The sequence below is a fragment of the Microcebus murinus genome, chromosome 13, assembly GCF_040939455.1.
Source record: "Microcebus murinus isolate Inina chromosome 13, M.murinus_Inina_mat1.0, whole genome shotgun sequence".
NCBI classification, from domain to species: Eukaryota; Metazoa; Chordata; class Mammalia; order Primates; family Cheirogaleidae; genus Microcebus; species Microcebus murinus.
Window position 1 is genome coordinate 40248666 of NC_134116.1, and position 13179 is coordinate 40261844.

At 32.4% G+C, this 13179-nt stretch overlaps 1 protein-coding gene across 3 annotated transcripts in view; it reads right to left on the reverse strand.

The window, feature by feature from the left end:
- Window positions 1-13179, reverse strand: part of PIBF1 (progesterone immunomodulatory binding factor 1) — a 207071-nt gene that overhangs the window by 132505 nt on the left and 61387 nt on the right. For all 3 annotated transcript variants that reach the window (XM_076009380.1, XM_020290316.2, XM_012774113.3), the window contains one exon: window positions 9229-9327. In XM_076009380.1, coding sequence (XP_075865495.1) covers window positions 9229-9327 — 99 coding nt within the window. The remainder of the gene's footprint in view (window positions 1-9228; window positions 9328-13179) is intronic.

Consider the following 13179-nt stretch of genomic DNA (forward strand, 5'->3'; position numbering starts at 1 on the left):
CTGGTAGCTGGGACTATAGGCATGCGCCCCCATGCCCAGCTAATTTTTTGTATTTTTATTTGTTTGGCTAATTTCTTTCTATTTATAGTAAGGCGGGGTCTCGCTCTTGCTCAGGCTAGTCTTGAACTCCTGAGCTCAAGCAATCCTACCGCTTCAGCCTCCCAGAGTGCTAGGATTACAGGTGTGAGCTACCATGCCTCGACACAAAATACGTTTTTTTAAAATATAAAAGGCATCAAAAGAAAAATCTTCATTTTCAGAAGTCCTGCATCAACTGAACATAGCATTTTGGTGTTCACTTAAAGGCAAATTCCTATTTGAACCATAGGTCAGTCTTTCCTAGCCTATGATTTTTATGCAAAATGCTGCTAACCTACAGTTATTCCTCTATTCATGGTTGGGAATGGGAGATGAAATCTCAAAATGGGGTATGTGATGGGTACAAGGTACTTACTTTATTGAATTTATAACTGAATAAAGGTATGTTTAAAGTGTGAAATTTGAGTAGAACTACCCTTATTATGCGTTGGATGCACTGTGAAGTCTAGGTTTAACCTATTTGATTTAACCAAAGACTAATTGAAAATCAAGTAAAAGCCTAACAGTATTTAATTATTAATAGTTATGTCCCTCTAAGTTGATCTACTAATCAACATCCTTTGGATGTTGATATTTAATCTGCTTTAAATTCATCACTTAACTATAATGTTATTTATTTCACATTTTCCATGTGTCTACAAAGGTATTTTTAATCTTGATAAAATGTTTTGCTTAAATTGTGATTTCTTCATAATTGGTATTCTCCCCCAGAGGTTCTAGTAAATACCTCAAAAAAAAAAAAAAAAAAAAAAGAGAAGTAAAAAGTAGTTTGTTAAGACGTAATAGTTAACTAATGGTAGCTTCTGGTTTTCACCATTTCCTTTTCTAAGTGCTCTCTCTCTGTTTAATAATCTGTTTTAGAACGTTCATGGTGGGCTGTATTCAAGTTTACTGATACATAATTTTTGGAATCCTTCAATATTTCAGAGAATACGAAGATTTGCTTGTTTCCAGACTTCTGGAACTTGTTCTGATAACAATGTTTGAACAAGATAGCCAACATTTTTCTTATGGTTACTTCCTAACGTTCTTCCAAATCTTAGGGTACTAAGGCATTTGCCTTAGAGAAGAAGCTTACTTCTTCTTTTATACTGTTGTTTAAGGCACCAAGGACACTGTGATAGATATTAATAACTATCATTACTTAACAGTTTACAAAGCATTTTCAAAGCACTGTTGTAGTACAGTGCTTCCCAAAGACATATTTGAAGAAAGGACACATCAGTATCATTTGGGGAGCTTTGTAAGAAGTACAAATTCCTGGGTGCAAGGAGTGGAAGGAGGCAAACAAACATGTCTTTTAAAACAATCAAAATCTCCAGGTGACTAAAAATCTTCTAGATTTGGGAACCACTGGTGTAAAGAAGTGAGAAGTGAGGAACAGTCCTGAGTACTCTTTTTTCCCATTAAAACTGCCTTTACAATGGAATGGAAGATTGTAAGTCAAAATCGAGATAGAAAATTCTAGTGAATTGAAATTGATAAATATTTATTGAGAATCACTTGTATCAAGACACTGAATAAAGGCCTTTCTAGAGAAGCAGAAATGGGGAAGAGAAGTTTCTGACTTCAAAGAACCAATAAACTCACAGTTACAATACTAGAAAACATGGAGAAGAGCCTATATTTCTGAGGGGAAATTTAGGTTTCATGGAAGACGTGATTATGGAGTTCAGTCTCAATAAAATAAGCATCTATCTAATAGATAAAAGTTAGGATATGGGAGCAAGGAAAGAGAAAGGTCATTCTTAGCAATATATATATATATATATATATATATATATATATATATATATATATATATATATAAAGAGAAAGAACTACATACATAAAGAACTGTAAGAGATCAATTTGTGTGGAGTATATGGGGGAGAGTCAAAAAGAAAAAGCTGAGTCTAGAAAGACAGGCAGAAAGTATTGTGAATGGCCTTAAATGCTAAGCTAAGTGGTGCAGTCTGTGCCATTCTGTTGAATCCCACGCTCAGAGTACTTAGTTACCCTCAAAAGATAAATGATGAAAATAGAGGGGCCTAAATTAAAAGCAGGGAGATAGTTCAGAGTCTATTACTATGGTTTAAGCAAGAGAAAAAAAAGGCTTGACAAAAGCAATGGCATCGCAGATTAAGAAAAGGAAAATGGGGAGGAGGAGATGGGTATATACTTACATAATGAGTGCGATGCGCATCACCTGGGGGATGGACACACTTGAAGCTCTGACTCAGGAGGGAGGGGAGGCAAGGGCAATGTATGTAACCTTAACAACATTTGTACCCCCATGATATGACGAAATAAAAAAAAATACCAAAACAGGTCTTAGCTTCCATGTCCAAATAAAAGTTATCCTTCAAATATTAATCTTAGGAGAAAATACATATTTCAATGATCCTTCCACTGCTTAAAAACATTCGAAATCTTTTTAAACATCCTTTTAAAACATCCTTTTAAAATCCTTTTAAAACATTTAAAATCAATTAAAGCTACATTACAAAACAGCAAAAACTTGTTCCTATTATTGCAATGTTACACCTCATTTGTGAATAAAGATAAAAGTCCCAGCTTGGGAAAAAAAAAAAAAAAAAGAAAGAGGAAAATGATTAGATATATTTAGAAATTAGAATTAACATGATGTTGGCTTAGCTTATGTGTCACAGAGGCCTTTCTTGACAGCCCTATCGTGGTATGCCCTGCCCCAGCCATTATGCTCCCTTACACAATCTAGCTCATAGCAATCATCAAAATATATAATTATAATATAGTAATTATACATTTAACTATTTATTTTCTGTCTCCTTCATAGACCCTCAGTAGGGGCAATCCCTAGCTTATTTACTGAAGTATACTTTAGTATGCATTACCTTCACACCTTAACATAGTGTCTGACACATGGTAGGTGCCAATAAATTATTATTTGGTTGAATAAATGGGAAGATGGGTAAGGGAAAAAAAGTAGTTGTGACTCATCAGCTTTCTTGTTCAAGTGCCTGGGCAAATGACGATGTTAGAAAGCAAAACTATGAGAAGAAGAACAGGTCTGGGCAAGAGGATTAACTGAGTGGGGAGAGAGAGCAACCGATTGAGAGGTTATTGTATAAAATTATATGACACCAGTCAAGAAGCAATGAGAAGCTGATCCAGGATGATAGCAATAGGAGTGAAGAGGATTTTAGAGATACTATAGGGGTAGAATGTATGAAATTTGACAAATGCCTAAACACAGGAGCAGGAAGACAGGATTTTATTCTGGAGATTCGAATAGAAGAGGCTTTAAAAATGGTGGTACAATTTACAGAAGTGAAGTCTGTTGAAGCAAAGTTTTGTTTGAGGGGTAAATGTGGGAGGATATTGAGTTTGCTTCAGAAATAATGAGTGTAAAGTTCCAGAAACACAGCCAGATAAAAATGTCAGTCACACAGGTAGAAGTCTGAGTCTATCTATAAGATACACAAAAAGGTACGGTTTGAGTTTTAAAACACACACAGTTTTCTGAATATGGGAGTTTCTTAAGCAGTTCCTCTACAGCCTTATGTCCAGACTTAAAAAGAACAGATATTTTTCATCTCAGCACTACAATTCTTAAGGCTTTCCTGTTCACTATATTACTACTATTTCTAACGCCTTTACTGGGAAAGCAATAGAACTGCTTGTGGTAATTTAGGAAGTAATGAATCCAGCTTGAGATATAAATCTGTCCAAATGAATAAATGTCAAATGGAGCAGCAGCTTAAAAGCCAAGAGAAAACTTTAGAAAAACAAGGGGCTACACTATTTCAATAAAAACAAAGCAAATCTATGGGAAAACAGAAGATTGCAAGGAATAATAGAAATCAAGTAACAAAGATAATTTTATAAATTCTCAGTAACTCATTAGAGTAGCCCATTAATGAGAATATTTTACAAATTATTAAGTCAAAACTTCAGATATTAATAAACAAAAGTATAACTTTATTGTATATTGTTTCTTTCATAAATAGTAACAGTACAGGGTTGAAAATTAGGAATTTCTACATTCAAAAAAATTATGATGTGAATTGTCTAACACTGAAAACTAAGAATAACATGGGTAAAATTATCATAGCTTTTTCATTAAATAAAATAAAGTCTGAATATGATACTATAGTTTTTATTTCAACTCTCAACATCCTCATTCCATTAAGTTTATCTTGCAAATGACACAAACACTTCCTTGTCTCCTTGTCTGTTGAAGAAGGTAGCAACAGACTAAAAGATGGATAAAGATAAAAGTACGTAGAAATATGAAAAAGGCACGTTGAAACTGTTCTACTTTTGGGGATAAAACACTGAATGGAAATTTAGGACAGCTGGTTTCTATATCAAGCTTTAAACTAGCTCAGTATGAAAGAAAAATCACTCACTCTACTCACCTGATCTATGGCCTCTTATTTTGGTATTCCACTAGTAAAAAATGAGGACAAAAATCCTACCATTACCAGAGAAGTTCTGGGGATTGAAAACATAATTTTAAGCAGTATTCATTTAAAAGCATCTATAGATTGAAAATTATTTCTAAATATAGAATATGTTTTTAAAAACAAATCTTAACTGAAAAAAACTTAGTATTAAAATTACTTTAGAATAGAAGGTATAATTTAGATTCAAATATAGGCTTCTCATGTAGTATCCCACAGATGTAACAGTGTATTCAACTCACACAGATTGATCAAATTTTAAAATTTCCTCTTTTTGGCAAAAAGAATCCTTAGAGTCCATGCAAACATCCAAAGCAACAGAACATGAGGTAATAGCTGCTCATGATCATGAAAGTTGGGTATTTATTACTTATTATTAAATTGTTGAGCTTGAATTAGGACATAATGGGTCTTTTATATACCTGAGAAAAGTCCTTTCCTTTGTAGAATTAAAGTCTTTGAGTAAAAAGCCTTTTTCATTCATGTTTGAAAATGGCACACTGCTTCCTTGCATTTCTCTTTATAAGAACACAGGTTGTTTAATCATAAAATAAAGCATTTGACAAAGAAAACTTCTAATATAAATGAAAAAGATGAGATTAACTATACTTGACTAGAAAACTGCTTGTAGGCATGTTGGAGGCTAGACTTAAGAATGATTCAGGGAAATCATTTTCCATGTAAAGATTAAAACACATTTGTTTATTCTGATTTTGATACACAGGAATCCAGAATCACATATTTGAATATTAAAAACTCAATCTCTAAAAAACAAAACACAAGAATATTTTCCCTTGGGTTTCACTATATACAAAAAATATACGTGATATTCCCAAAATGAGTTTAAACATACATGCAATCTATACTCAAAGGAAATTCAGTGAATTTATATACATTTGTATATATTTACATATATATTTTTCTACATGTAAAAATATATGTATACCCACACACATATATTTGGTGTCCTTTTCAAATTATAGTCTTAACCACGGGGTTTTTGTTTTAAAAAAACACATGAAAAGTGAACTGTAGAAATCTTTTAAATAATACCCTTAAAATTAGTTTGGGTTCACCATTCATTTCGCAAGGTAACTTAACCAGTGTATTAACTCTTTTAAGCTGTTGTCACAGATACTGTCTGGATCAAAAGAAACTTCAAACTCATCAAGCTATTCACTTGGTATTTCAGTCCTTACCAGTACATTTCTACTCAATGCTTGGTCAGCTTATGCCCAAACACTTTTATTGATGGAGAATATATTAAATATATTAAATGCATTTTGAAAAGCCCTATTTTAATCTTTACTCTTTCTTGTAATGGTTATCCAGTGGTCCCAGTTCTATGTTAGGTCCTGTCAAGTCCGAAAACCAGCTCTTTTACATGTGAATCCTCCAAGTATTAGTTGACAACTATAATCTAGCACTAAAAGGACACTTGAATCTTTCTATATTTTGGTCATTTTCCTCTGAAGACTGTCTAGCTTAAAGGTTGGGTGCCCAGATCTCAGCATAATTCTATAGGTAAAGTAATTACTGACCATATTCTACATGTAACTCCTACTACCATATGATAATATCTCCATATTGAAACCTTCCAAGTCATTTCCACATTTATCATAGTTTTAAAATCAAGACTAGGAAAAACAGAGAACGGTTCTAGACATACTAGAAATAACCTTTGGGTAGCAGATAGTGTTAATGCTTATGACTTTAAAGGACATTACAGAATGAAAGATTTCTAAATCCATAATCCCATCATAGGTTTTCTGGACCCAGTGCATGATCTTACATTTATTCCTATTAAAATTCATTAAGCTCATTAGTACTGCCAGAAAAGATCTATTAGAGCCTCATTCTATCATTCAATTTGTTATTCTCCTCTGTTTTATATCAAATTTGCCAAATATGTGGTTTTTATTTTTACTGAAATCACTGACAAAAATGTAGAAATATTGTACTACAGGGTATTATATATAGCCATGATATACCTACCTCTTGACTATCAATGATTCCGTAAAAACACTGGGTAATGCCCTTCAACAGTTACTAATCCATTTACCTAATCTTGAATTGTGATCATATTTTTCCCATCTTGTTTAGAAGAATACCATGGAAAGTATTACCAAATAATTTGTACCTGAACTTCATTTCCATGCTTTACCCCATAATATATTTATTAAAGATACAAATGTAGTTTGCTTTGATTTATTCTTAGAGAATCCATCCTAACTCTGGGTGATACTTGCTTTTTCCAATATCAATCTTAAAAACCACTATAAGCATGGCTGCTTTTTTTTTTTAGAGATGGAGTCTTGCCCTGTCACCCAGGTTGGAGTACAGTGGCACAATTATAACTCACTGCAGCCTTGAACTCCTGGGCTCAAGTGATCCTCCTGGTTTGGCCTCCAAAGTGGCTGGGACCACAGGCATGCACCCCTAAGCAGCGGATTTTTCCCTTCACTTATTGATAACACATCTCAAAAACCAGATAGGCACCTTTAGTTGTTATACTTATATTTTGCTAAAGCCCAAGCTTATTTTGAGTTTTAGATTCCCAGATATTATTCTCATTCATAAATCTTTCATTCTGTAATGTCCTTTAAAGTCATAAGCATTAACATTATTGGCTGCCCAAAGGTTATTTCTAGTATGTTTAGAACCATTCTCTTTTTTTCCTAGTCTTGATTTCAAAACTATCATTTAAGGTTGGCTGAAAATTAGGCTCTGAATAAGTAAGGTTTTACTGTCACCTCAAGGAATTAAGAATAAACAAAATTCCTCTATCTAGCAGTTTGGAAATGACATGTTCCAGTTTATCCAATATTCTAGTGGAAAATGCATTGGAAAGACATCATTAACTTTTGAACAAAAAAATTTCACTTAATAAAGTTTCATAACAGGACTATATTAAACAAATTATTCTACAATAATAGTAATCATAGCAAACATTTCTATACTATTTATTATGTGCAAGGCACTGTTCTAAGTGCTTTATGAACATTAAATGATTGAATCCTTAATGATTCAGAATACACTTTTAGAGACTGAAGTATCTCATAGCCTTAAGAATAAATATCAATTGCTAATGTATGGACAAGTAGGATAGGACAAATTTAGGTGTCAGAGTGTAGGATATTACAGGGCTTATTATATATATAATTGGCCAATTTTATGACCGGATTTAATCCCTCCAACTTCACAAAAACATACAAAAGTTAGCAAGTTATGAAATTTTATCCTAATGTAATTTCTCGTTTACTAGCTAAAATCTTCTATTTTCTGTGAAACCTCATTAGTTTGCCCATAAATCTTATTCTAGTGCTGTCTCTAAATTTATTCATCCATAGAAATACACATTTAAAGCTAACATGAACAAAAAAAGTCAAATACATCTTTAGTGGACACCATATAGATTTGTAAATGGAAGGATTATACATAATAAAAGATAAAAAATAAAAGGTGTTAACAGAACTCTAATAAATAGGTGGTTTATAAATTGATTTTATAACATGATCTTTAGAATCAGATATACTTCCACATTATAGAAATGACTTCTTTAATATTACATTTATTAAAATTCCTCTATGTACAAAGTTTATAAAGTTGATATGAATTCAGAAGTATAAGAATTTAGACTATTCTAAAAGATTTTGACAATTGGTTAATTATATAAAGACTTACCTCAAATTTTAGTTTTATATATTAAGTCACAATTTAATCTGCAGGTCTTCATTTAACAATTTAAAGACGCATTGGGCTTAATTTCAAAAGTTTATTAGTATGTGAAAGGTACACAGAAACATTCTGTATGATTTTAGAAACTTTTCTGTCTGAAATTATTTCAGAATAAAAAGTTAAAATAAGGTAGCCATTCTGTTTACTCTGTATATAATCAAACCATTGAAAATTTAGGGTGTTTAATGAGGTAATGATATTTAATGCTCATCAGTTATTTTCCTTTTAACAAGGCTATTAAAAATAAATATCCTTTCCTATGAATAAATTGAAGACAAATAATTCTCTCTCTTATCTTCCCTCCAACACACACACATTAGAACATATAGATTTTCAAAAAATGAACTGGGGAGTATATAATAGTACAACTACTTTGGAGTTAAGTTTGACAGGTTTTAGAGTAAAACATTTACTCATATCCTATGATTAGCAATTTCACTCCTAGCTATTCACTTACGAGAAAAGCATACACTTACAAGAACTTACATAAAATGTTGATGGCAGCTTTATTCATGATAGTTACAAACTGGAAAAAACAAACATGTCTATTGACATGTGAATATAATAAAATGTGGAAGATTGATACTCAGCAATACTAAGGAATGAACTACTGATACAATTAACAAAGTATGGTGAAAGAAGCTAGACAAAAAAGAGTATGTACAAAAAGTATTTTTAGTCCAAGAAGAGCAGAATTAAACCATGGTGATAGAAATCAGAAAGGAGCTCCTTCTTCAGGAGTAGACAGACTGAAAGGATCATGATGAAACTCTCTGGAGTGGCTAAACTGTTCTATACCATGCTTTCAATATATACAATAATTACATATTATAAAAATAATGCACATAAATTATATTTCAATAGAAATGAAAATTATACCTCCATTAGAAACATATATTCTAAAAGAGAAGGTGACAGGAACAAAAGGAAAGAGTTTTAACATTTCTATTTTGAGGATGCTTACCTGTCTAGGAGCTGATCATGTTTTTCTAAAGCATCCTTTTCAGCCATCACTGCTCGGTCCTTTTCAGCTACAGCATTATCCCTTGCTTCTCGGAGATTTCTAAAATTGAAACATACTTTTCAGTTATTTCAAATGCAAAAGTATCTACCTTTTAAAGACGCATAAATGTGTTTTCTCAGAGGTGAATTATTTGACAATCTTAATGACTCATTACAGAGGTTGGTGACCCAAAGTGGACATTATATAAATCTGTCGGGCTTGGTGTCTCTAGCAGCATGCAGCAGTCTAGGTACAAACATGGTCTATCCATAAATGTCATGCTACCTTTCTCCACAATATCTCTCCACATAGGTCAAAGGGTAGGCTAAACAGTTTATATACACAGTATCTCATTCAATCCTTACCATAATCTAGAGAGGTAGCAAATATATATGCCCATATATTATCAACAAGAAAACTGAGGTTTTCAAAAGTTAATAAATGTTCTATAAAATATTTTAAGTGAAAGATATATTATGGAGATCAGGAGATTCAAGATGTGACTGAAGTTTGGGATATGGGCAAAAGAATAGCTGAAATGGTGGACCTTGGAATTTAAGTTGTACAGGAAAGAGAAAGGAACACAGAAAAGGCTGAAAGATTAGGAGAAAGTAGAAGGGACAAAGGACTAGAGGCCCTGGTAAGATGACAAATAGATTAAATGAAGTAGTTGTACAAGCAAAGTGAAAGAATAGAGATTGCTATTAGAGAATGGTGATTTGGGGGCAAAATAGTACTTTCAGCAACAGAATTTTAGTTGGTAACAAGGCAAGGTGTGACAATTAGAGTGGTTAAATAAAATAGAGCTGAGATGAAGGTCAATATTAATGTAGGGCTCAAGGAAGTATGAGGACAGGGTATTAGAAAACTCATCTACCTATAGTGGTGATGACAGTAAGAACTGAAATTGACAGAAATACATTTAATGTCAGTTAAGGGAAGTGTTCAAAAGCTGGAAGGTAACAACAGTGACTAATTAGGAGATTGAATAGCCAGGCATGAGCCTTCAAAGATTAAAGTGTTTGTTTTTTAATCAAGGTGAAACTTTGGATCAAGAAAAATACCAACGGTAAGCTTCTTTCAGTGTCACTTATTTTTTTAAATCTCTTTCTCTAACAGTTATAAGATAGAGTGTAATACAAATAAATGATTTTGCTCACTTAATCACTATAAATTCCTTACGTTGTATTTTCTAACCTATTTTATAGTTGAGTAAATGGAAGTTTAGAGAGCTTATGTACCCAGCCCCAAGTTCCACAGCTTGAGTGTTAAAGAGCCATAATTTGAATACAGCTATGTCTTACTCCAAAGCCAGTACTTTCTATATCATACCATCCTATCTCCATGAAGATTTGGATAGGATGTTAGAATTTGGCTCTTTATAATTCATAGAGAATGTCAGTAGGGAATCATGAAAGCCCACATTTTGAATAAATCTATCTAATGAATATTAGATAGAAATGCTGTAGTGGTCATGCTTGCTGCGCAGGTACTAGATGCAATCTTTTGCATGGTGATGCTAACAATAAATTTTAAATTTTAAACATGTCCAACCATTCGAGATTCACCAATAAAACAGTTTGAAGCCAAAAATAAAATAGTTTTTTATAAAAAGTTGGAATATTCCCAAAATAAAGAAATGATAAATGTTTGAGATAATAGATCTGCCCACTATAGATCATATGTATGAAAACGTCACTATGTAATCCTTCAATATGTACAATTATTATTTGTCAATTAAAAAATAAAATAAAGTTGGAGTACAAGTACCTCCTATTAAAAAGAAAATAAATTAATTTTGGATCTTTTTATCTAAGTGGAAGTGCATTGTAAAGTAGCTATAACAAAATGGCATGTTGGTATTTTCTGATGTCATCCTGATTGCAATGACGTTCAAAAATATTCTACTATTATCAAACCAACTAAAACATACAAATTAATTTTGTAGATAGAATAAAATTCTAAAAGCATATTAAACATTTATATATTTTAATTCCTAGATGACCAAAATATTTTAATCAGTAAATCATCATAAATTGGTTTCAATTTTCATTTCTCAAATATAGCCTCATTATTTTACATGTTATTTCAGTTGTATAATTCCAAGTAGGTTACATTTACAGAACTAATTAAGCATAAATGCTTAACTGATAGATGGAGAGGCTTCAGTCCTTAACCATATTTCCTTTCTTGCAATAATGGGCATTAGAAATAAAAGCAAGACACAGGAACAAAACCAAACCCAGAATACCAGGGCTTCTCACAGGAGATATGATTAGAGGGTACTAGTACATTCATCATACCACAATCTATATCATTCAGCTAACTATAAGTGCTGTGTTCAGGCTACAAAGAGAAGGAGTTGATCATTTTTAATTGGAATGAGAGAAGTAAGTGAATAAAGGGAACATTTCAAAAAAGTGACATTTAAGTTGAACCCTGAAGAACAAATAAGTAAGGTAATTCAGAAAGAGAAAACTGAAATGAATAAAGTGCTAGAAGCTGAGGCTTCTGCCAGTAGGCCCTCTCATAGGTGTTTGTGGGTAAAATTTCTTTGTAAACCCATCATCCTTAAGAGGTACCCTACCTTCCATATCCAGTCCACAACCTACATACTTTAAACAAAAAGCAGTCTAATTCCTTATAAGGAGTAAAGATAGAGATACTTCCTTTAATATTACCAATTCACATGTTTTAAATTAAGAGAGATAAACCTAATGTATTCTTCCACTGACAATAATAGTAATAGCAAACATACAGAGTGTTTACCGTTGCCAGGAACTGTTTTAGGCACTTTATATATAACAACTCAATTGTCACAACAACCTCACAATGTAGGTTGTATCATTACTTCCATTTTACAAATGAGAAGACTATGACCATCATATTGGTATTAACTGAGCAACACTTAAGTGCACATATAGTAATAACATTCATCGAGTGTCAGGCAGATGGGACAAGGGAGGAGGGGGTGGGTATATATACACATAATGGGTGTAGTATGCACCGTCTGGGGGATGGACACGCTTGAAGCTCTGACTCAGGTGGGGCAAAGGCAATATACGTAACCTAAATATTTGTACCCCCATAATATGCTGAAATAAAAAAAAAATGAGAAGACTAAAACACAGAGAGGTTAAGTATTAGCCTATGGTCACATAGCAAGTCAGTTACGGAGCCCACAGGTGAACCCAAACAGTCTGGCTCCAGAGTCTGTGCTCTGAATCATACTATGCTGCTTCTCTTAAGATTTTCTTTGTTTCATAGATGTTTTCTCCTTGGGAAATTATGATATTATGAGATTTATATTACATGACCACCTCATAGCCCAAATAGATGTTCAATCAAAATAAGCCTTGAAAGAACTTTGAATATATAATACATTTGCTTTTATGGACCACAGTATGTATTATATGCTCTTTTGAAATTAGACTGGTTTGATAAAACACCAGATCGATTGTATTCTTGCCATAGATAAAACAATAACTTTCATATAACTAATAAATTATCCATTTCTAAATGTTAAATGCATTAGAAAATGTAACAGAAATACAATTACAGAACGAATAGCAGGAATACAAATGTTCTTCAAAAGAGATGCTTGAAAAATTGATAGAAGCTATCTGTAGCATGTATAAACTAATGAAGCTCAAGTTTTGAAAGTCCAAACTGAGTGCATAATCAAATGTAATTGTAATAAGAGAGAAAGATGTTGGGAGTTGGCCAATTGGCCAACATAACAAATGTGTTTTTTTATAACAAATGTTTTAAAATACAAAAAACTGAATATATATCATCCTAAAAAATATTTTTATAAAGTTAACATTTGATTCCCAAACTGTGTTTTTCATTATTCTTTCATGTTGTTTCCATGTATCTCCCATATACACATACAAATTTCTCCTATCTACC